This window comes from Adiantum capillus-veneris, chromosome 12, assembly GCF_014529385.1.
Source record: "Adiantum capillus-veneris isolate H3 chromosome 12, ASM1452938v2, whole genome shotgun sequence".
NCBI classification, from domain to species: Eukaryota; Viridiplantae; Streptophyta; class Polypodiopsida; order Polypodiales; family Pteridaceae; genus Adiantum; species Adiantum capillus-veneris.
This window is the reverse complement of record NC_140942.1, coordinates 91,926,921-91,952,784: the sequence shown is the minus strand read 5'-3', so window position 1 is coordinate 91,952,784 and position 25,864 is coordinate 91,926,921. Positions and strand designations below refer to the sequence as shown.

Sequence of the window (25,864 nt, the reverse complement as noted above, 5' to 3'; positions counted from 1 at the left end):
ACGCAGATGCTGAAATCTGCATTTTCCGGGCTGAATCTGCAAACGCTCGTTGATCTGACCGTGCGGCGAGGTGAGATTTGCGAGGTTTGGAACTTCTACTACGATGTCTAACTGCTGAAAACTGAAAACGCTGATGCTTCTTGGTGTTCCATCGCGGTAAATCTACAAAACGCTATATTGATGCAAAAACGCTAGGGCTAAAACTGTCTTGCGGTGGAAATCTACTAACGCTAGGGCTGATCTGCTGTCTTGCTGCTACCGGGGCTGATCTGCTGTGCAAAAACGCCAGGCTGCTGTAGGGGAAAACGCTAGGCTTCTTTTGTAGCAAAAACGCTAGGTTTGCTGACGGGGGTCTTGCTAAGAAGTTGCCTGTTGAACAGAGTGTTCCTGCTGCCTCTTCTACCAGAAAGTGCTAGCGCTAGGTTTCTATATATACAAACTTAGTAAATTTGCCCTACCTAGTTCCCAACAAAAGTCACTTAAATTAATAAGTGAAAATGGCTAAAATAGAGAAAATAGGGTTAATACACTGGAAAATGCTCCTGATGAATTCTAATGGTAATGCTGATGATCATGCTCACAAAAGTGCCAAATCACTTTCTATTCTAAACTGACTTGACTGAACTGAACCCTTGTCATGCTATAGCTTGTCTGTGGACACATAGGGTTGGATGTGTCACATGACAGCTGATGATCATGTTGCGTGCAACCAGAGGATATACATCTACTCTGCCAATACACTTCCTAAGCTAGGCTAACTGAACCCCTGTTATGAAGTAGGTTGTCCACATGCACATAGGGTTAGATGTGCACGTGACATCCCCTCCTTGTTAAAGTGAGTTACTGGTACCGAGCTGCATGGCCTCCTTCTAGTCTGCCAACAACTCTGGGTAATCTTTGAAAAACTCTTCATCGACCCACACTGCTTCGTGGGTTCCTCGATCTTTGAACTTCAAAAAGTATTGTCTCGCTTACTTCTTTGAACCATGTTGAAATCGATGCAACAACACTTGCTCCGGCTCCATGACTTCATCAATGATCTCCGGTTCTCCTTCTTTTGAAATGTCCTTTGAAGGTGTTCCCTGAAACACTTTAAACCAAGAAACATGGAAAACGTTGTGCATTGACCATGAGTTGGGCAATTACAATTTCATGAAAACCTCATTTATCTTTTCAATGACAGGAAATGGACCATACATTCGAAAAGACAACTTGGGACACTTCTTTCCAACTTGCTTAAGACGTTGCTTCATGATTCTTAAATACACTCAATCCCCTTCCTTGATCGAAACATCCTGACGATGCTTATTAGCCTGCCATAAATAAGATTCCTGAGCCTTGCTTAGCCGAAGCTTCACTCTCATAAATCTCATCCAATGATTGACTTTTAATATTGGCATCAAGCATTTGACTGACCGAGCGAGTCAAAAGTGACTGGAACGGACGACCAAAAGCTGCCTCATACAGAGTTCGACCAATGGTAGAGGAAAAAGCGTTGTTCAAAATAGCTTGAACCAATGGAAGATTGCTCTCAATGAGATTGTTGATCATGCACATGTGACTTTAAAACATCAAAAGCCAAGTGATTGTAAATCTTTGTCTGGCCATCTGACTGTGGATGAAAAGCCGATGAAAAATTCAACTTAGTGCCGAAATTTTCAAAGAGTGCGCGCAAAAAATTGGACGTGAACTTAACATACCTATCTTAAACAATCGATTTTGGCAAACCACAAAGGGGGTACCAATGCTTTATAAACAACCGTGCTACATCTTGTGCTATGACTATGGCCTTACGAGGAATTAACATGCAAAACTTGTTGAAACGATCAACAATTGTCATACATTGAGTGTTCCTTGAATGCAAACTAGGTAGAAGTTAGTCACAAAATCCATGGAAATATCTTGAAAAGGTCCATCGGAATAGGCAATGGAAGTAAGAGACCTTGCTGCTTACCCCGAGAAGCTTTTACCTTTTGACATATAGTGCACTGTGTGACATAACGAAACACATCTTTTCGCGTTATAAGCCAATAAAATAATCTTTCTATTTTTTTCAAAGTAGCGTTCATTCCCCTGTGCCCACCCGTGAGAGAATCATGTGCATCATGCAATATGGTTGACCTGAGAGAGGACAACACACATAGAAGTTGACAAAAATACAACAAACCATCACGAATGAGATAGTTGCTTGGCCCTTTGAAAGCAAGAGCCTACAACCATTGCTTACCAAACTCGGAATCCGCATACTGGTTCTTTATGCTGTCGAAAGACACACCCGAATAGAAACTGTGGATCTTGACTCAAGAGCCAAAATCTATCCTTTGCGACTCAACGCATCTGCAACAGGGTTAGCTTTTCCAGGCACATACTCAATCAAACCTCCAAATTGCTCAAATATTTGTGACCACCGTGCTTGGCGATCACTCCAATGTGCACTAGGCATAGACTGGAGCCATTGAGGGCTTGATGAACTGTGCGAACTGTAAACTCTCTACCATACAGAAAATGCTTCCAATGCTCAAGAGAGTGAATGACAAACAAAGTTCTTTATCATAAACTGAATAGTTCTTTTCTGCACTATTGAGCTTTTGACTAAGGAAAGCTACTGGACGACCATGCTACTGAAACACAACGCCTATGACGACATTACTCGCATCCGTCCATACCTCAAAGGGGTCATTTCAAGAGGCAAGGATAAGACACAGTGCTTCTGTCACCGAAACCTTAAGAGCTGCGAAAGCCTCAACGGTTGCTTCGGGCAAGTCTACGCACTGACGATGAGTCTTTACCCCTTTCAAAACACCAGTCATAGGTGCGGCAATGCGTGCAAAATTCTCTATATCCGAACTATATGCTTGACATAACCCAAGAAAAGAACGCACATCATATGCAAGTTTGGGCAAATCCCAATTATGTACCTGTTCCACCTTTACGGGGTCTAGTTTAACACTTTCTGCAGAAATGATATAACACAGATAAGTAACTTCAGTGAGAAAAAAGTCAGATTTTTTAGCTGCAATGTACAACTGACACTCATCCAAACGGGTTAGTAACCTTTCGACATCCTTTTCATGTTGTTCCCACAATGCACAAAAAATGAAAATATCATCAAGAAAGATGAGCACAGACATTTTTTTCTAACGTCAACCATGCGGCATACGCAGGCGGGTATGGAAGCCCGGTTCAGACCCCCTGAAGATTCCATACGTGAGATACCATACGGCACCCACTAGAGAGTAGCACAAAAACCAAAGAATGCAAGTTTAAAACACTAGAGACTCAGAGAGCATTGGAGCAACACAAAACCACAGAATACATTAAAACTTTAAAGTTTAAACATCATAGACTTCGCCGTTCGGACGATAAGATCAGTAGAAATTAGAATTTAGAATCATACTAGAGAAAAGCAGGAGATGACAAAATATGGAGCCTCCAAGGACCAAAACCTACAAGAGTCACAGAGTGTAGACTCCAAATGACAAAACATAAGTAGACAGTAGACTACTAGAGTCTAGACTGTAAAGCCGTCAAGCTACTAAATACCAAAATCGAAACATAAGTAGGGAGCGTCTACTAGATACCAAAACCAAAACATAAGTAGAGAACCGAGGCTAGAGCAAAACATGATGAGCTCTGAGTCTCATCGTAGGTCACATCCTTATCATCATCATCATCGTCATCATCATCGTCATCGTCATCCTCATCCTCATCCTCGTGGACCTCCACGATGGAGCATGATATCCCAATATCGTTAGGCATGGCAATCGGAAGAGGAGACTCCACAACGCCCTTTGTACTCTGTGCAATAGCCTCCTGAATCTCCTGCAACTGAAGCAAACGCTCCTCATCCTTCTTCTTGTTAAGCATCTCCAAAGTGACCTCAATCCTCTCATAGCCGCGATCTTTGATCTTGCACAAGAGCCTCAAGTTGGTGTGTATAGAGACAAGCTTCTCGGTATGAGCAGGGAGTAGCCGATTTCTTCTCTTAGTGTGAATGAGAAAAGGTGCTCCAATTTCTTTCACAAGAAGAGGCATATGTCCCTTGAGAAAGCACCCTAAGAGCAAGAGTTTGCAATGTGGGCATGCAAGCCTCAAAAGTCTCCCACCATTTCACACCCTCTTGCATTCTCTTTGGATCCTTCACAATAGGATGAGCATATGTCTTTCCTTCATTGATAAAAGTGTCCAACTCATCATTGAGGATACCTTGCATGGTTAAATCTCCCTTGGTGTACTTGTTCAAGAATGTCATCCACCCATCATCAACCTCACTATCACTGTACTGTCCTCTTCCCTGCCAAATAAGATGTAACGAGTATCCCACAACATGCACTGGTGTGTATCATATTCCATCTGTCAACACACAAGTCCTTGATCTCTTGCATCCTTGCCGCATCCACACCTTGCATGTTTTGAACTTGCTCAACCATGCGATCTGTAAGCTCATATACAAGCCCCATGGTGGCTCCTTCCCTATCAGCCAAACAAAAGATCTTCAAGATGGGGGCACAAATCTTCAAAATCAACTTGGCCTCTTGCCAAAAGGATGCATTAAATACAATGTCAGAGACCATTGTGGCCTTTACAGTTTTGAAGGTCTTCCTCCTCACAAATTTTGGATCAATCATAAGCCTGCGCACACCTTGCATACATCTGTCATCCACGAGACTGACAAGCATGATGTAGTCGTAGGCAAAACGAGTGGCAACAGGCGTCACCAAATCTTTCTTGCTAAGTGTCTGAAACAATGCCAAGACAGTGGACTTCCTCGTGACGGATGTAACGACCTTTGTGCCATCCTCAAGGATCTTCGCAATCCAAGGGAGCTTCCCAATGTCCTCCAACAACAAGTCCAAGCAATGGCATGCACATCTGGTGAAAAAAATGTGTTTCCACTCCGCTTCAACCATTTTCCCAGCCCCAACACAATTAATTGCATTATCCATGCATACTTGCACAACATTAGAGGGTCCAATCCCAAGAATCACCTTCTTAAGCTGCTTGAAAATAAACTCTCACGTCTTTGTCTCCCCAAATGTATCCACTGATTTCAAGAACACAGAGCCATGTATAGAGCATGCAAGACAATTAATGATAGGCCTACGTCTAGTGTCAGACCATCCATGCTTCTTCCACTTCTCGCGCACACCCATGATCTCATGACCAATGCATTTGACCTCATCATTAAGCTCTGTGGTGCGCAAAGCATTATAGGAGGACGGCACATAAGACGAGCCCACTTGCGCAATAGCTTTCACCATATCCAAGAAGAAACGACTCCTCACTTTCCATTCAGGAATATCCTCTGCATAAAAGAACTTGTGCAACGCTTGATCTGCTCTCTTGCGTGTCTGCACGCCAAATGCACTTGCCAAATCTACTTGTGCAACCTTCCTCTTCTTGCTTGAGGATCCCACACTGGTTTTTTAAGTGCCACTTGCACATGCATGCGATCCACTTGCATGAGATTGAGAGGTATCACCCCCAAATCATCCACCAAAGTATCCACAAATGCATTTGGGTCCTGTCCATCACCCAATACATCTGCATGCAACCTTTTGACAACCTCTTTAACTTCCTCAGAAACTTTATCGCATGGACCCACACCACAACCGCGATGGCCAAAAAATGTGCCTGAATACGATAAGGACCCCCGTCCCAAGCATACCCACAATAGATACATTTGCAAGTCCATTGTCCTTTTGCCTAACGCTTTACCTTATATTGTCCTTTTGCCTAACGCTTTACCTTATATTGCCACTCGGGACGCTTGGCTCGGCCCATCTCGATTCTCTGCTGAATTTAAACGCTCACATTTGTTTAGTACGCGAGAGCTTCGAGATTTGAGCGCGAGTCACAAAGCAGTGTATAGACCTGTCACTTATCTGCTCTGTGTTCTCTAGTCTCTGGTTTCTCTCTAGTGATTGGTCTCTGGTCTTTTAAGTTGGACAGCGTGTCAAATGTACGCTCCCTGGCATATTGTATTAGCACTATAGGGCAAAGGGTTCGCACATGGGCGAAATGCCTATCCGGTTCAAAAACGCCCAAAAACCGGCCAGTTTTTAAAATCGTTGCCCTACATATGGAAACCCCAATCGTACTCCAATCGGGCTCGTACACGTAGGAAGCATGATTGGCCAACCATGCGCATGAGAAAAAAACTATGCACACACATACACCAACCATATCACCGAAACGGCCTACCATGAGACAATTAAATGTACCCACGGCACCTGTCAATCCAAAAGGCATAACCACATACTCCCATTGCCCTTGCTCTGTGCGAAAAGCAATTTTGAAGATGTCGCCTTTGAATACTTGCACCTGATGGTATCCACTCGTGAGATCGACCTTACTGAAAACCTTTGCCTCATTGAGCCTATCAAGGATATACTCAATGGGAGGCATTGGAAACTTGTTCTTGACGGTCATCTTGTTCAATGCCCTGTAATCAACACACAAACGAGACGAACCATCTTTCTTGCGGACAAACAAAATAGGAGCAGCAAAAGAACTTATACTCGGACGGATGAATCCTCAAGCCACTAACTCCGTGAGTTGTCGCTCTAACTCTTCCTCTTGTGTCTTGTTCAAACAGTAGGGAGCCTTACTCACAAGCTGTGCCCCCTCCATAAGCTCGATGCGATGGTCCTCCGGCCGCTCGAGTGGGAGACGGGGTGGAAGATCATCCTGCAAAAAAAGATGCTTAAACTTGGTAAACAAAGCGGAATACCTGTCTGGAGCCTGAATGCTCTGGGTAACGGGAGCACCATAGATGAATGCCGCTTGTGCTCCTCGTCCTAATTCACACTTTGCCTGCACATGAGAAACGAGAGGCAAAGAATGCAGACCCTCCTCAACACGAATGATCATGGGAGAGTCACTCTTGGCATTTAATGTGAGAGTGTTGGCTTTCCAATCAATGAGAGAGTTATGCTCCCGAAACCATCTAATGCCCAAAAGCATATCACATCCTGAAAGAGGAGGCACGAGAAATTCCTACGGAAAGCAACCTGTTGAACTGTGAACAACACATCAAGGCACTCTTTCCTGATGAGAGAGTCCATACCGGGAGCGAAGCCAGAGACCTTGAGAGGAGATTTCTGACTAACCTCTAGGCGGGCTCTCTCAACAAGAGAGGCACTTATCACATCATGCATACTACCTGGATCAAACAATATAATAAAACGTTGACCCTTCACATGACCATGACACTTCATTGTGGGTGCCTTAGGTTCTTTAGGTGGGGCTGTCTTAGGACAAGCCTTCTTAATGTGACCTTGATGTTTCACTGATAATATCTACCTTCCTTAGCATAAATCACTTGTTCTTCAGCCGTTATGTATCCTCCTATAATTTCTTGTGCGGCTTTTTCATCCGGGGTTAGTTGTTAGGTGCAACGGAATGAATGTTTGCGCTTTGCTCAAAATGAGTGCTCCGAACTGTGCTCAAGGTTCCTTTTGTTCTTATGGAAGGGAGAGCCTTCCGTTCTTAATGAGAGAGTGCTATGATCACAACTAAGTGAATGGACACTGTGCGTGCAAGTGTATGAGACTGAGAGATAGAGAGAGAAGAGAATACGACACTGGAGACGTTGTAAAACCCTCCTCTGAAGGCCCCACTCTCTATGGCAAGAGTGGTCTACTATTGATTGCACAAATCTCTACAATGCTTGGACTTGCCGTCGATGTCGACGACGATGAGACGGGCTGAAATCTGAAAACGCAAATGGTTGAAGTCTGCAAATCTTTATCTGTTGATTCTTTCTGACTCTATGTTGATGACGACGGCGATGGCGACGAGGCGACGACAACGCGCTGAAAACGCAGATGCTGAAATCTGTGTTTTCCGGGCTGAATCTGCAAACTTTGCAGGATCTGACCGTGCGGCGAGGAACTGTTGCAGGAAGGTGAGATCTGCGAGGTTCGAGGGTTCTTCTGCGATGTCTAAAGGCTGAAAACTGAAAACGCTGATGTTCCTTGAGTTTCCGTCGCGGAGAATCTGCAAAACGCTAGGGTTGGATGCAGATGCAAAAACGCTAGGGCTGAACATCTGGAATCTGTCGTCGTTTGTCTTGCAAATGCAAAACGCTAGGCTGGTCTGATAATCTGATGTCGCCGGAATCTGCAAGTGCAAATCGCAGGCTGATCTAGTGTTGAAAACGCTAGGTACTGGAGTTGCTCCAAAAACGCTAGGTCTCTTGGGGGGGGTTCTGCTCAAAAGGTGTCTGTTGAGTGTGGAGCTCCTGCTGCCTATTCTGCCATTTAGTGCTAGTCTAGGTTTGCTTATATACAAACTTACTCAATTTGCCCTACCTACTTTCCAACAAAAGTCACTTAAGAATAATAAGTGAAAAATGTCAAAAATAGGGAAAATAGGTTAAATACACTGGAAAATTCCCCTGAAGGATTCTTATGGATTCTGATGGGAATGCTTATGATCATGACGTGTGCAACCAGAGGATATGCATCTACACTAAGTGTCTGGACATGCACGGTCTGCGAACAGACTCACAAAAGAGCCAGATCACTTCTAAATCTAGACTGGCTGGACTGAACTAAACCCTGATCATGTTGTAGCTTGTCCACGGACACATAGGGTTGGATGTGTCACGTGACATCAGCTTAGGTTTTGCAAGTGCTTTAGCTTTACTCTTGAATTCATTTTGAGAGTTCTTTTCCGAAGGGTTAAAGGAAGATAAGCTAGAAGAGTTACCATTCTTACCGTTCTTACAATTATGCGGGTTCTGAGAAGTCTGAGAGGTTCCTTGAGAAGTCTTGTTCTCCTTAGGCTTTCCCTTATTGTGCTTCATCTCCTGTGCGAGAGCAATCGCTACCGCCTTGTTGAGATCGATTGGATCAAGTACCTCCACATCAAACTTGATATACTGGTCCAATCCATAAAGGAAAGCCTCCTTGCGCTCCGCATCCGATTTGCATAAGTGAGTGCCGAGCTGCAAAACACAATTAGAGAAAGACATAACTGGCATACCATTTTGCTTGAGATCGCATCGATCGTCCTTCAATCGTGCGAGGTACTGGGGTGGCATAAACAGCGCCTTGAGCTTGTCTTGGAAGTCGGCCCAATTGAACGAAAGAGGCATGCCGTCCTCAGCTTCCTCTATGTGCGCGATCAACTATGCCTCTTGCCATGCGTGGTACCAACTAATGGCATCACCAGCAAGGTACATAGCTGCCGTCAAAACCTTGTTATTTCCTGTCTTCTTAGTTGTCGCAAAATAAGCATTAAATTGATGCAACCAAGAATGAATAATAGTAGCATCCATCTTACCATCATACTTACTGAAAGTCAACTTCTCGAGGACTAGGTTGTTGGAGTCCGAATCTCCGCTTGCGCCACTTGATGAACTACCAACATCTTTGGTTGGCTCGGACTTCGAGGTGAGAACCTGTCGGATCAACTCTTGCATGCGTAGTTCTCTCTGTGCCTCACGCTCTGCCTATCTTTCTTCGACCGCCAAGCGCACTAGCTACTCTCACGCTCCATGGCTTCCTGTCGTGCTGCTTTTCTTTCTTTTCGTTCCTCGGTTGACAAGCGCGCTTCGCGATCCAAGGTTTCCTGTCTGTTTTGGCGTTCATGCTCCTTGGCTTTTTGTCGATCTTTCTTTTCGTTCCTCAGCCGCCAAACACGCTTTGCGGTCCAAGGTCTCCTGTTTGTGTTGGCGTTCACGCTCACGACGCGATTCGCTTCTTGTTGTTGTGCCATCATGTCCATCATCGACTTGACCAAAGCCTCCATAGGAGTTGGTGCAATCCGTGGCGTAGATGGGGAAGGGGGAGGGTCATAAAAACCTCCTAGTGGGGAAAATTCTTCTTCGCCACTGCCATTCTCATCTCCTCCATGCGAAGTATCCATTCCGCTTCGGGTAATGACCATACACTGAAGTCGTGGGTTCTTAAATTCACGAGGAACTGGGCTTCTTGTGGGTCTTGGTTCTTGGGTTCTTGAGGTTCTTGAGAATCTTGAGGTTCTTCTTTAGCTTGTAATCTGTGTTAGAGAAGGATCTTCTCTTCACCCGAGCTATACTCTTCCTTGCGGGCGCACCCCTTGGCGGCCTTGTGCTCACACCAAGGTTGCTTTTTCCCACCTCACGTTGATTGGCCGGCCGCTAAGTGCACGGTCCGCTCGCAATGAGTGAGAAGAGAGCAAGGGGAGGCTAGACAAGCCCTTCTTTCTTTGGTTTCCTGTCACTCTTTCAAAACACAATTAGGAATCGACACGCCCAAGTAGACTTGGGTTAAGTGCGAGCGCAACAAGCAAAATAATTTATTGTGGTTCTTTCCTTGAGTGATAAAGAACACTGCCAAAGCTCTGATACCAATGTAAGGTGCAACGGAAGTGAATGTTGAACTTTGCTCAAGATGAATGCTCCGAACTGTGCTCAAGGTTCCTTTTTACTTACGAAGGAAGAGCCTTCCGTCCCTTTAGTGAGAGAGTGCAATGGACACAAACAAAGTGGTGAACACTGTGAATGAAGGTGCTAAGACTCAGAGAGAGAGAGAGAGAGAGAGAGAGAGAAGAATACGACACCAGACAAGTTGTCAAACCCACCTCCAAGGGCCCCTCTCTTGATGGCGAGAGAGGTCTATGCTATTGATTGCACAAATCTGGTACAAGATACTGATGCAAGGCGTGACGCTATGATCCAATGTGTGTCTAGGTTGGAGACGACGTATGGCTGAAAATGCTCCTCTCAGGCTGTTCTTTATCTGCTGCACTCGCTGGATCTATCTGCCGAATTGCTGCAGGAAACGTTGAGTTTTGTTGCTGCTAAAACGCTGATTCTGCTGCTGCAAAAGGCTGCCCTTGCTAGTTCAAAAACACTGCCTTTGCTGGTTTAAATTTGCTGGATCAAACGCTGGATTTGCTGCATCAAAAACACTAATTTGCTGGCTAAGAAAACGTTTCAGTGCTGTCCTTGGAAAATGCTGAAGTGCTGGGCTTCAAAACGTTGATCTGAGGGGTTCTTGGCGATGGAGTGGCTGCTGAAAAAACGCTGGCTTGCTTGGTGAAAAACGCTAAGGGTTCTTGCTTGTGAGAGAGAGAGAGAGAGAGAGAGAGAGAGAGATGCCTTCTGCAAGTTACTTGCCTGTGCACTTCTTCCTCTTCTGCCAAATTGCACTAGCGCTAGGTTTTCTTTTATATTGCCTTGGCTCATTTGCCCTACCCAGTTCCCAACAAAAGTCACCTGAAAATAATAAGTGAAAAATGGTTAAATTAGGGAAAATAGGTTCTGTGCATTGGAAAATGCTCCTGATGGATCCTGATGGTAATGTTGATGATCATGCTGCGTGCAACCAGAGGATATGCATCTACTCTAAGTGCCTGGGCATGCACGGTCTGCGAGCAGACTCACAAAAGTGCCAATACACTTCCTAAGCTAGGCTAACTGAACCCTTGTTATGAAGTAGCTTCTCCACATGCACATAGGGTTAGATGTGCACGTGACAATAGAGCTCTCAACAAAATCACCATCAAGAACAGATTTCTCATTCCTAGAATCAATGATATATACTTGACCGACTTCAGGGATCCTCGTGCTTTAGCAGGATCGGGATATCATCAAATCCGAATCGCGCCGGGAGACGTCTACAAGACGGCCTTTCGGACGACTTTTGGGTTATTCGAGTTTTTGGTGATGCCTTTTGGCCTAACCAACGCTCCTGCGACATTTAACCGGATGATGGACAAGATTTTTTCAGAGTACAAACTATTTGTTGGCACTTTCTTTGACGACATCATTGTTTTCTCCAAGGATAAGGCAGAACATAGAGAACATCTGCTTTACGTCTTTTAGGCATTACGAGATCACAAGTTAGTGATTAATGCGAAGAAAAGTGAATTTTTCCTACCAGGGAGACACTTTTTGGGACACATTGTCTCAGCAGCAGGAGTGCAGATGGATCCGGCCAAGTTAGAGACTATCCGTGATTGGCCTGATTTGAAGAATGTCCATGAAGTTAGAAGCTTCTTGGGATTGTGTTCGTACTACACGCGGTTCATTAGAAAGTTTGCAGAGGTTGCTTCCCATTTGCATGTCTTGACACAAAAAGGAGTCCCTTTCTCGTTGGGACCCACAGAGGTGACTACCTTTCAGGCATTGAAAGAGAAATTGACTACAGGACCAGTTTTGACTTTGCCGGACTTGTAGAAGTCATTTGGAGTATATTGTGATGCTTGTGGTCGTAGTCTGGGTGCGGTCTTAATGCAAGAAGGCCATGTCATTGCTTACGAGAGCCAATTGTTCCCAAGGCCGGAATTGACAGCACAGATTTATGAGAAAGAGCTTTTGGCGTTTATCCACACTCTTACTCAGTGGCGGCATTACCTACTCGGAGTGAATTTTACTGTCTTTACAGACCATCAGAGTTTACACTACTTCTTGTCACAGAAGCAGCTATCGGAAAAGCAAATGTGGTGGGCGAACATCTTGTCCCAGTTTCACTTCCAAATTATCCATGTGCAGGGACAGAAGAATTTGGTGGCAGATGCTTTGTCTCGAAAGTCGTCGGTTCTGGCTATTTCCGCGATACATCATAGGAGCTTCGAGGATACGGTCGATCAGTATGCCACAGATACAGATTTGCAGACATTTTCACACGGATACGGGATTGTAAGGTGCAACGGAATGAATGTTGTATTTTCTCAAGATTAGTGATCTTAATTGCTCAAGGTTCCTTTTAGTTCTTTAGGGAAAGAGAGAGCTTTCCGTCTTGTAGAGTGTTGTGGTCACGAACAAAGTGACTGGATACTGTGCATGCAAGTGAATGAGACTGAGAGAAGGAGAAAGAAGAGATACGACACCCGAGAGGTTGTAAAACCCTCCTCCAAAGGCCCCACTCTCGTCGGCGAGAGTGGTCTACTTTGATTGCACAAGGTGTACAATGCGTATGCAATGGACTGATGCAATGGGACTATGCCGATGACAACGACGGTGGTGACGACGACGACTTGATGGCTGAAATTTGAGATCTTCTAATCGCTGAATTCGGGGACTGTTTCGGTGGCTGAAAATGACTGTTTTGGCTGCGTTTTTATGGCTGAAAATGGGGAAGCATCTGCAACCAACTTGGGGTGGTCCTTCTACTGCGCCGTAGTGCCAGAAATGTTGTGGATCTGATGTACTAAGGGCTGAAAGTTAAAAACGCTGATGCTGTCTTTCTCATGCCAAAAACGCAAGGCAGTTTGGGGTCAGAAAACCAAAAACGCTGGGCTTTGTAGCTGAGATCCTGGCGTTAGTAATTTGCTGCAAAAACGCTAAGGGCTAAAGTGATTCTGTCACGGGAAACACGGAGGGTGGGGCTGATCTGCAAGAATCTGCTAACGCTAGGGCACTGTGATTGATGGCGATGACTGCAAGAGAGAAAATGCCAGAGGTGGGAGTATGGCGATGGTCTACTACTGGGGGGTATTGCTGAAGTTGCCTGTTGAGCGGGAAGCTCCTGCTGCCTCTTCTGCCAGAAAGTGCTAACTTGGGTTTGCTTATATATTAACTTAGCAAAATTGCCCTACCTACTTTTGTTGGAAAGTCACTTAAAAATAATAAGTGAAATAACCAATAAATAGGAAAACAGACTAAATGCACTGGAAAATTCCCCTAACTGATGCGAATGGATTCTGATGGGAATTTCGATGATCATGCTGTGTGCAACCGGAGGATATGCATCTATGCTAAGCGACTGGGCACACACGGTCTACGAATAGACTCACAAAAGGGCCAGATCACTGCTAATCTAAACTGACTGGACTGACTCAACCCTGCTGTGGTGTAGCTCGTCCACGGACGCATAGGGTTGGGATGTGTCACGTGACATCCCCTCCTTTTCAAAGTGAGGTACTGGTACCGAACTATATGGCGTCGAGGGAGATAGCCAACAGCATCCGAAATCCTGGAAGGGACTCTTCGCCGGCCCACTCTGATGTGTGGGTCGTGCGGTACTTGAACTTCATAAAGGTCTGCAATGCTTGCTTCTTTGGGCCGCGCCGAAAGCGACTCAAAGTCTTCGGTGGCTCCTGTGATGCTTCAACTTCGTCTAGAGTTCTGCTTCTTCCGTCTTCAAGAATCCCCATGGCTGAAAATTCCTGAAACCATCTCCAACACAAAACCATGAACATACCCATTCCATATAAAGTGAAGGAAAAAAATCTTGTCTTGTCTAAAGACTGCATATGCAATGTAGATGAACATAGAGACGGAGTGACAACCCGTTCATCAAACACATGCAAACAATGAGGTCGAATCTTTTCTGTTTGATCGAAATCATTCGACTGTGGCAAATCATAATGGAAATGCCCATGCTTGGTGCTCATACTATCATGTGCTCTTTCGGAAACTGTGTCATGCCAAGGAAGAGACATGGAATGCGACTTCCTTACATACAAACTTTTCAGCTTTTCATGAACAATCCCCATACATTCGTGCGCATCCATGATAGAAACGTGCTCAACATACAATATGTCATGCCTAGGAAAAGGGATCACATAACGATGCTGACTAAAATACAGAAAACCGTCACGAATGAAACACTCGAACAATGCGTGCGTATCAATCATGCGAGCACATAATACTTCCTGTGATGGTTCCTTGGACCAAGGCTCGAGAGCCAAGATCCCTTCTTCTTGAATCATCGAATCGTCTTGTGGGGGTTCTTAACTTCTTTGGACCTCGACTCGAAAGCCAAGATCGGATCTTCGTGATTGATCGAATCTACAACGAGGTTAGTTTCGCTAGGAAAAGCATCAACTAACACATCATCTTCGTGCAAGTCCTCATGCTTATCTTTGTCATCCAAATCATCATGCAAAGCATTATCATTCAAATCATCATGCTTCTCATAATCATGCAAATCTTGTGTATCATGATGTGGAGAAAAAGAGACTGAGAGAATCTCCTTCTCCTGAATCTTGTCAATCTTGTCCTGCATATTAGCAATGAGAAATGGAGAATGAGCAATGTCCTCTCCATGAATGACAATAGGAGAATCACTTTTGGCATTGAGAGTTATAGTGTTAGTCAGAAAATCCATGAGAGCGTCATTATCACGAAACCATCGAATGCCCAAAATCATATCACATCCTGAGAGAGGAGAAACAACAAATCTTCTAGTGAAGGTAGTCTGTTTAATTGCAAATAACACATCAAGGCACTCCTCCGTGATGAGAGCGTCCATACCATGACGAAAGCTAGAGACCTCGATAGGAGATCTCGGACTTACTTCGAGGCGGACTCTCTCAACAAGAGAGGGACTGATCACATCATGCATACTACCTGGGTCAAACAATATGACAAAACGGTGCCCCGACGTACGACCATAACATTTAATGAGAGAATCATCAATGGGAGGGTCCTGAGAAACTTTGGGCACAATCGTGTTATCATTCATTGCATTGACAGATGTAGTGGGTACTGTGGGTTCTTTAGATTCCTTCGATTCAAGCTTAGGACATGTTCTTTTTATGTGACCCTTAATGTAACAATGAAAACAACGACCTTCTTTAGAATAAGTGCTTTGTTCTTCCGAAGTGATGTAACCTCCTACAATTCCTTGTGCTACCTTTTCATCTGGAGTAAGCTTAGGTTTAGCAATTGTGTTAGCCTTACCCTTAGATTCATTGGAAGAATTCTTTGTTGAGATATTGTTGGAAGATTGGTTAGAAGAGTTATCATTCTTACCGTTCTGAGGAGTCTGCGAGGTACTTGTGGAAGTCTTGTTCTCCTTGGGCTTCCCCTTGTTGTGCTTCATCTCCTGTGCGAGAGCAATCGCTACCGCCTTGTTGAGATCGATTGGATCGAGTACCTCGACATCGTACTTGATATACTCATCCAATCCAAAGAGAAAACCCTCTTTGCGCTCTTCATCCGACATGCGTAGTTGGGTACCTAGCTGCAAAACACGATTAGAGAACAACATGACCGACATACCATTTTGCTTGAGAGAGCGCCAATCGTGCGAGGTACTGAGGTGGCATAAACCGCGCCTTGAGCTTGTCTTGGAAATCAGCCCAACTAAAAGAGAGGGGCGTGAAATCGTCAGCTGCCTCTAGGTGCGCGGCTAGCTGTGCCTCTTGCCATGCGTGGTACCAATTAATGGCATCACCGGCAAGGTACATAGCTGTCGTTAAAACTTTGCTGATGCTTGTCTTCTTAGTTGTCGCAAAATAAACATTAAATTGATGCAACCAAGAATGAATAACAACAGCATCCATCTTAACATCATACTTACTGAAAGTCAACTTTTCTGTAACTGGATGGTTGGAATCCACGTCGTGGCTTGGGCCACTTGACGAACTCCCACGATCTTTGGGTGGTTCGGTCTTCGAGGCTAGGATTTGGGCAAATAAATTCTTGATTGCGAAGCTCTCTTTGAGCTTCACACTCGGCGTCCTTTTCTGTTTTTCGTGCATTTCGTTCATCGCGCTCGCGTTCGAGAGAGAGTCGATTTTCCTCTTGTTTTGCGGCGAGAGCAATGCGCTCACGTTCCTAAGCAAGTCGATTTTCTTCTTGTTGTGCGGCCAATCTTGCGTTTCTTTCGTCGCGCTCACGATCCTTGGCTTCTTGTGCACGGTCCTTTGCTGCTTGTTCTTCTGCTTTGCTTGCGAGTTGTGCCAATGCAACTCGATTCGTTTCTAGTTGTTGTGCCATCATGTCCAACATCGACTTGACCATCATCTCTTTAGGAGTGAGGACAACTCGTGGCGTAGATGGCGAAGGGGGAGGGTTGGAAAAATCATCTCCGGGTGGGGACGAGTCTTCGTCGCCTCTCTCATGCTCATCACCTGTATCCATTCCGCTTCGGGTGACGACTATGCACTATGATCTTGGGGTCTTAAGCTCGCGAGGAACTTGGGTTCTTGAGGGTCTTTGAGGTTCTTGAGGTCCTTGATTCGTGAGAATCTTGGTTTCTTGAGGTTCTTGAGGTGCTTGAGTCTTGAAGGTCTTGGGTTCTTGGGGTTTTAGAGGTTTTCTTTCGCTTGCAAATCGCGTTGAGAAGGATCTTCTCTTCACCCGAGTTCTACCCTTTTCTACGGGTGCACCCCTTGGCGGCCTTGCACTCACACCAAGGTTGCTTTTTCCAACCTCACGTCGATTGGCCGGCCGCTAAGTACACGGTCCGCTCTCAATGAGTGAAAAGAGACACAAGAGGAGGCTGGATAAGCCCTTCTTCCTTGGGATTCCTGTCACTCTTCAACAAAACATGATTAGGAATTGCCAAGACCAAGTAAACTTTGGTTCGTGCGATCGCAACAAGCAAAAAAAAAATCTTGTGGTTCTTGTGGTTCTTTCCTTGAGTAATGCAGAACACTTCCAAAGCTCTGATACCAATGTAAGGTGCAGTGGAATGAATGTTGTATTTTCTCAAGATTAGTGATCTTTATTGCTCAAGGTTCCTTTTAGTTCTTTAGGGAAAGAGAGAGCTTTCCGTCTTGTAGAGTGTTGTGGTCACGAACAAAGTGACTAGATACTGTGCGTGCAAGTGAATGAGACTGAGAGAAGGAGAGAGAAGAGATACGACACCTGAGAGGTTGTAAAACGCTCCTTCGAAGGCCCCACTCTCGTCGGCGAGAGTGGTCTACTTTGATTGCACAAGGTGTACAATGCATATGCAATGGACTGATGCATGCCGATGACGACGACGGTGGTGACGACGACGACTTGATGGGCTGAAATCTGAGATCTTCTAATCGCTGAATTCGGGGACTGTTTCGGTGGCTGAAAATGACTGTTTTGGCTGCGTTTTTATGGCTGAAAATGCGGAAGCATCTGCAACCAACTTGGGGTGGTCCTTCTACTGCGTCGTAGTGCCAGAAATGTTGTGGATCTGATGCGCTAAGGGCTGAAAGTTAAAAACGCTGATACTGTCTTTCTCATGCCAAAAACAGCAGGCAGTTTGGGGTCAGAAAACCGTCGGGACTCACTCTCAAGACTCTGCGCCGCAAAGACTCTTATAAAGGTTTTACAAGGGATGCTAAAAGCAGAGCCCAAAAGCTGAAAATCAAAAGATGTCCAATAAAGCACTTTCAATTTTCTCTTACAAGCTCTCTTGAGCTAGAATAAAGCAAGTCTCTCTTTCTCTCTCTCTTGCATATCAAAAAGCTGGCTAAATTTGTGTAGGAAAAAGCAGCCCGTCTGCGTAGCCAAAACAGCCCATGCTTTTGCTCTTTGCCGTACTCTGCTGCAGCCTACCACATCAGCGTTCCGTGAAACTCGCCGCAAATTCCAGGAGCTGTCCGTACGGTGCAACCACGTCAACATTTCAGCAGCGGCATTTCCCAGAGCAGCTGAGCGGAGGTCCTTTTCTGGGTCTGCACATGCGGGGACTGTCCATGCCTAGGGTAGCCACGTCATCGATTTGTGACACTCTGCAGCTAGCTTTTGTGTGCATGGCCATCATGACACAAGAATGCATGACTAAATAATCAATTGAGAAAATTAAAGTTCCATGAATGTTACAAGTGTGAACATTTTCGTACCCTGCAATCGAGCACGATTGCTTTGATTTTAGAAGGTAATATGTAACCAGTTTTAGGGTTAGGTTTCTACATCGAGATCATAGACCCATCAACCAAATGCATTCGTTTGGCCCTCCCCAGACTCAGTCTCCCTAGGAAGGTGGTCCAAGCCAATCTTTGGTCAAAGCAAGAATCCTATGTGCCATGATCAATGTCATCTGCATGATGTTAGGATATCTAAGTCTTGAACTAACTTGACTGAGTTTTGCAAGAACTGATCAAGGAGCCTAAAACCTAAAAGAAGGAGAAGAAACAAAGTACTTCCAACTTATAAAGTTCATCCGAGGGACCTAGTTTGAGGACACGTACACACACAAGGGCTCACATAAAATATGACGGGGTGGCACATCAATATGTACGTCCACGATCTGCACTCTTGCCACATGTCAACCTGTACAGATTCTCTACAATTTATGTTGGCCTGCTGACCTGGCACTGCTATTGTCACAAATTGCTGACGTGTCAAGTCAGTGAAGAACAGAGCCAACCTTTAGATCACGGCCGAGGAGCCTAAAACCTAAGAAGAGCAAGCAACAGCAAAAGAAGAAGAAGTCCTACCAACTTATAGGACCCCGTCCGATGGGGCCCAAGTGACATAAAGGCATATAAATAAAGCAGGACCCGCACACACAGAAGGACTTGCGCTGACTTGATGACATGGCAATTGTCCGAAAAAACCGGATTTTACGTTGACATGATGACGTGGTAGATTGTACGAATTTTTTTGCGTTGACTGCTGACGTGGCAATTGTACAGATTTCCGAGATTTATGCTAGCAGCTTTTGGGCATTGCTTTTGGACCAGATGCTTTTGAGTTTAAAGGCTTTTATGTAAACTGCTTTTGGGCCTAGGGCCTTTAAATATGAGGCCATGGGCTCATTCTCTGACATACTTCTGGGCGAAGGTGCAGAGAATGGAGTACTAGCTTGTACTTTGATGATGCAATTTAAAGAAATACCAAAAGGGGCACCAAGGTTTGGGGCCAATACTACTCTCTGGGGTGGAATTCCGCCACTCCGTGTCGCGTGTCGTCTCTCTTTCAGTTCAGTTGTTATTAAAGTGCTAAAAGTCTGTTCAGTCTATTCTTTTCTATTGGCACATGGTGCCCATCTTGTGACAGCTATACGAACAATCCGCTTTTTGTGTTGGCTGATGACATGGGACTACTGTACAGAAATGCTGCGTTTTACATTGGTTGTGGGTAGATTATATGTGAGCTTTTGGGAGCCGGAGCAATCTTTGGGGCCAATACGTCTTGGCTCGAAACTCCGCCAAGTGTCTCTCTCTCAGTTATTCAAAGTGTTAAAAGTATTGTGAAGAATGAAGTTTGCAGTTATCTCTGTATTTCCGTCCGATCCCTCCCCAAAAGTGATTACAGATGCACTGACCCCAAAGACTGGCGCCCCTTCTCGATATTTCGTTTTTCTTATGCTTCTCAAAGTACAATGTCTGAAGGTCCTCCTCTTCTCAGTGCTCCCACACAAAAACTTAGCAGAAGTGAGGCCTTGGGCACACTTATGAAGGCCTTGGCCAAACTCAAAAGCACTTTCATAAAAAGCTGCAATTCTAAAAGCTTCTCTCGGCTCCCCATGGGCTGTCCGTATGTAGCTGCCACGTCAACTGTGCTTCACGATTTCCGCCGCAAAACGCAAAGCGTCTGTACAGCATACCACAAAGTTAGGCCCCTCGGCTAGGTTTCATAAGTTGGAATAGGTTAGGTTTTTATCCTAATCCTATGTGGGCCTCTTGGCCATAATCGACAAGTTGGTATAACTTCTTTCGCTTCTTCCAGAGTGCTTCAGACACCATCCGTAAGGGCTCTGTCCTTTAGGCCATGCCACATCATCACTTTGTGAAAAAAACTCTAATTTCTCATCAACTGTTTTCGTCGTTTCTTTCTTGGGACACTTCGCAAAGATATACCCCTATTGAGCCCATCACACTTGCTCTCTTTGAAGTATTAAGCAGCCTGCTCTACTATCAGTTTAGATTTCTTCTTCTCCTTCTTGCCCTTTCTTCTCCTCCTTAGAAGACTCCTTTCTCATTGACTTGGATGCTGGCTCGTCCCATGCGTTTTGCGCTGAAGCCCGAGGGTGCCATATGTTGCTTTTTGAAGTGTTACTTTTCACTGTAACGATGTGATTATAGCATGTAACCGTCTAAAATTGTGGAAAGACGTTACCTTGGCTACGTATTTCCAACGATTTTAGGATACCTTTTTGTCGGTTGCTTCTTTTCAGAAGATTCCTTTTCTGGAAGAGATGGAGCGGTTTTGTTTCAGATTACCTACAATGTCTAGTGAAATGACGGTTTTCTCCATGTACTCATACTCCTTGGCTTGGTCTTTCCATAAAGTCACTGCAATTTCTAGACGTGTCCGTAAAGCTTGCCACATCATCACCGTTTACAGAAATTTGGGCCAAAATCTGTAAAGTTGTTTGGGGTTAGGTTTTTAACCCTAACCCCCAATTGTCCTCTCGGACAAACATCTTCCGAGTCGAGCATGCCACAGCATCAATTTGTGACACTGAAAGTCGAAAAACCTAATTCTACTTACAACAAAGAGGGGACCCCAAAAAACTTCTAAAAAGGTATGTACCCCAATACTGTTGCACAAATGCTAAATAATCTTTGAAGGCTAGAATGACAAACGAAGTCAGCAATTGATGAATGGTGATAGCTACTCGAAGCAGAATTGTCCACAATCGATTTAGGCAAGAGCCACAACTAGCATCAATTGGTATCATCCTTGTAGTGATAGAGGTGCAAGAAGGCTAAATGACCCCCATAGAGAGGGATATCAAACATGACGTGGGTATGCAAAGCATTTTAAGTCATGATGTTCACAACTAAAGTCCAAATCAAATACATTGCTCAACCAATTGCAAGAAAGAAGAAACGAATGTATCAAGGTGATCAATGGTGGGGGGAGAAATTTAGAGCAGGTACACCTATTGTAGCTTGTGTTTAGTGTTTCTCATGCAATCTGTTTTGACTAAGAACTCCTTTAAATTTGCTAAAAATTTACAGTTTCCTGTGATCCAACTCAAGGCTCAAATCATACTTTCATACCCGTCTACGTTTAATGTTAGACCAAGGTACGAAAAAACAATGCTTCTTCCCAAGCACCATTACGAAAAGGAAACATATCTCATTGGGTTTCTTATAAGGAAAGGCGATCCCTATGTACAAGGAATGCAATACCCCTGTAAGGACCACATGGAGGGAGTGTTCTTATCTTCCCCCCCCCCCCCCCCCCCCCGCCCCTAAAAAAAGGATTCAACTGCCAAGAAAATCAGGTTGACCCCTTGAAATGCTAAGGCCCCCTTGCCAATTTTTGAATGTCCATCCCCAGACCAAACTCACAATAGCCAGCACTTGGCAGTGTTGATAGGCAAGCTATGTACGGTAAGGTAAATAAAATATCCCTGTTGAAATCCCAGAAAACAGTGGATGTCTGTTCTGCTGATGAAAAATACAACTTTAGACAAAAACTTCAAATATCTACTAACCTACTTGAATGCTCACAATTAGAGAGGACAGGAATGTGAAATAACAGACAATGGTAGATAAGTTGACTCACAAATTATCATCAACGACTAAGATGCGAACTCCTGTAAAGTCCGTCCACATATTGGTTAGCGGAGCAGTAATGGCAAGTTGTTGCATGTCATTTGAAAACTCTGGAAACTGCAGCTTTACAATGAAAGTAACATTGCACCCCTTTCCCAACCCATCACTCTCAATCCAAATATGACCTTCCATCAAAGTCACAAACCTGAAGTAGCAACACGTATGTGCCGAAGCAATCAAACAATATAGTACTGAAAGGAACTAACATTTTTGTAAAAATGCCCTTCAGCTGACATTACTCACCTCTTACAAATGGCTAGCCCAAGTCCAGTCCCTCCACAGCTCCTAGTGGTTGCTGAATCAGCTTGAACAAATTTATTGAATAACTTAGGAATATCCACAGAGATGACACCAATTCCCGTATCTCGGACCTGCAATAATTTTTAAGAACGAAATTTAGCTTGAATATGGTTAATTCTAAAACAAGATAAGAAAACAATGAATGCAATCCAATAGCTGCAGCGCCTCTCATAAAACCTTCACCTGCACTCTAAGAAAAAAAGATCCATTGTCATAAACTGGTCGAAAGTCTGGATAGCGAGGGTCCCTTAGATATTCTTGTCTATCCAAGCAAGCAGTGATGACCACACTGCCCTCTTTCGTGAATTTTACTGCATTACCAACCACATTCAAAGTGGTTTGCATTAGTCGCTTATTATCACCCACCGCATATTCAGGAAGATCTGGGGCTAGTTGCAGAGTGACTGCCAGCTTCTTTACAGAGGCGATAGGCTTTACCAAGTTCAAAACCTGAAACACAGCATCGAAGAATCAAGACAGACTAGAAACAAAGACTTGGATCCTAAACTCACTTAGCCTAAGGTTTGCAGCCATGAGAGACACTCTGTGTTGTACACCTTTGGGTTCTAGTTTGGCCCTAAATTTCACAGAGGAATCAGGATTCTTGAAGGTTCAAGAACTTATATATATATGTATATATACTTATGTATACACACACGCACACACATATATAGCACAACCAGATTATACTTACTTCTCGGAACACTGCTGGCAAGTTGAAAGTCTGCATATCCAATTCAAGGCTTCCATCCTCAAGGCGTGACATATCTAACACATCATTGATCAAAGTAGCAAGAAGATTGCTACTCTTGAGCACTGTCTCCACCATGGACCTCTGCTCAGGAGTCAGGTCTGTCTCTTTGAGAAGAGACGTGAAAGCTATAATAGCATTCATTGGAGTTCGCATCTCATGATTCATGACAGCCAGAAAGTCATTACGTGCACGAATTGCGGTCTCAGCTTCTCTCCTTGCCATGTCAAGAGCAACATTCTGCTCCATAAGCAAGTCTCTAGCCCTCATTGATTCTTCAAGAATGGCTGCATGTGAAAGGGCAACAGCTACCTAAAAATCATTTGAACACATCAAACTTGACTGAGAAGGATGCCATATAACTTGTTACACACTGTAAAATCAGGAAATTGAAGCACATTCTTTATGGAGGGCTGACAAATCTCAACAATTCAAAATTGATGTTGAAGGACTTACCTGCTCTGCCACAACCTCCACAAGTTCAAGCTCATGTACATGCCACCTGCGAGCGCTATCCGAAGGTAGCATCAGAACCATGAGTGCATAAGGCTTTTTCGAGGGATCTGGCCAATCTGCTATGTGGAAATTATTCAGATGTAGTAATGGTACACGCATGGCGACAACGTCACCAGCCATATATTTTCCAGCATTGGGGCGTGTTACAGCTACAGGGCTATTAGGCGATATTACCATTGCTCTATGGCTACTGAACACTTGCTTGATGGTAGGGTGGTGAATAGGCACCGTCATGGAAACAGGTTTGTGGAGCCTCAGAGTATGAGAGAGCTGCAGTTCAAGCCCATTCCTTGTTGGCATCCATAATGCGCACTCTTCTAATGCCAAGGTTTTTCCTAACTCAACAAGAGTAGTATTCAGGATCATATGTCTGTCCAAAGTACTCCGTATCTCCTGTGTGAGCATTCGCACGTGTCTCCCAGTTTCTTCCTGTGTTCGGATGAGTCCCATCTCTCGATCAAGCTCTGCTGCTTTGTTCTTCAAAAACAGTTCCCTTGTCTTGACACTTAGAAGATCGGGAATAATATGAACAAGCATAAGTGCGGTTGCACAAGAAACAACCGCAGTCAATGCTTTTGCAACCGTCATCACCAAAGCAACTGTACGAGAATGAGTCGTAAAAGTCCACAGACTTATAAGATGTGTAGCACCACAAAGAACAATAAAGGCCCCAAATTGTACCAATACCCATCTGTATGGAAAGACCGCTGACTTCTTGACGAAGTAGATAAGCTCCAAGGGTATAGAGAAATATGCCAATGCAATGAAAAAGTCTGAAATGTACTGATATCTCATAAACAGATCATCTGGGGGCCAATGAGGCTCAACACAGTTGCAATGATCCATTACTATAGAGAAGTAGGAGGAACTTAAACTCTGCACAACCTAAGGGGTGGGGAAGATACTCTGCAAACAAGGATCTACATAATGAGCCTCTCCACATCAGGAGATAAGCACCTATCTCTCAATTCAAATTAAGCAGAGCACCACGCAAATTTAATGATACATCAAAACAGAGTCCAAAACATTAATAAACCATTAATAAAACGCACTACACCACAAGAACCTTTTGCTCAGCACCTCGACAAAAAATAATCATCAGCACAGACGATGTGCATGGCGATGAAATGTTCTAGAACATGTGCAAACAACTAACCTGCAGAATACCATGATGACAAGTGCAACCTTCTGCACGAGACTGTTGTACATACGGTCTGGGGGAGATTTTACCCTCTTGTCACCAGGTCAGTATCTCAGAAGACCCTTTTCCCGATAAGGAGTAAGAGCTTTCGAAACCTGACCCTGTTGCAGACCTGCTGTTGTGTGTGAAGATGTCTCTGAATTCAAAGGGTGAACTTGCTGGGTTGAACAATTTCTGCAGTCCCCTCAACAATCCTCTGTTGCAAAGAGTGCAAAAGATTCAAACTGTAGAGCTTGATTACATGTAGTTCTGTAAATCAGCCTGTGCTTCCTCAAAGCAAGAAGGATGCCCATGAAAGGGCATCCAGGCGAGAAACATACACAGGAGGATGGAAGAGAATGAGCCCCGAAAAAGGTTCTCAAAAGCGCGAGTGACACACACAGTGAACTTTCTGAGATTTGCAGACGAAGCGAAGGACCTGTACAGCCTCACGGGGAAGAGGAGGAAGGTAGGTGGAGGTGAGGATTGTGTGTGCGCGGGTGTGTTGAGAGAACCCAATTCAGTGCACTGACCCAATTTCCCAAATTCAGCATCTCGAGATTACAATTGGTGAGGACACTAGTCAAGCTGTAATAAGAGGAAATCTTTAGGACAAAGTGTCCGTTTCACATGAGTTCACCCAATGCTAAGAGACGATAAGATTGTGCAGGCTTATGTTTGAGCTCCCATGAACACCTTTGGTTGGGCTCAAAGGGTCGCAAAAGATGCACAACGAGATACCCTTCTTGATGAAATAAGGTTGGATCCAGACAGAGCTGGCGGCAGCAGCAGCTGGCCTTTCAAATGTTGCCTCCCCCCTCGTTCACAACATGTGGAGGCAAATTTCCTTACATGCTCTTCATCTAGTAAACGGGAGCTTGCACACCAGCGATCTCCATATCCAGCAACATCCTCCACACATCATGTTGAGAAAGGGGTGGAAGAAGCAATCT

At 44.5% G+C, this 25,864-nt stretch overlaps 1 protein-coding gene across 3 annotated transcripts in view; it reads right to left on the bottom strand.

Moving 5' to 3' along the window:
• The window catches only part of LOC147446129 (ethylene receptor 2-like), a 37,032-nt gene extending 11,571 nt beyond the window's left edge, over positions 1-25,461 (bottom strand). The window contains exons 1-7 of one of the 3 annotated variants that reach the window (XM_086525430.1): positions 25,253-25,458; positions 24,888-25,128; positions 23,672-24,637; positions 23,159-23,527; positions 22,648-22,914; positions 22,408-22,535; positions 22,115-22,309 (exon numbers count right to left, since the gene is read on the bottom strand). In XM_086525430.1, the coding sequence (XP_086381556.1) occupies positions 22,115-22,309; positions 22,408-22,535; positions 22,648-22,914; positions 23,159-23,527; positions 23,672-24,577 (1,865 nt within the window). In that variant the 5' untranslated portion in view covers positions 24,578-24,637; positions 24,888-25,128; positions 25,253-25,458. Of the gene's footprint in view, positions 1-22,114; positions 22,310-22,407; positions 22,536-22,647; positions 22,915-23,158; positions 23,528-23,671; positions 24,638-24,887 lie in introns of all 3 variants that reach the window. The other 2 variants (XM_086525431.1, XM_086525429.1) reach the window with 2 other exon arrangements.
• Between the last annotated feature and the right edge of the window lie 403 nt (positions 25,462-25,864).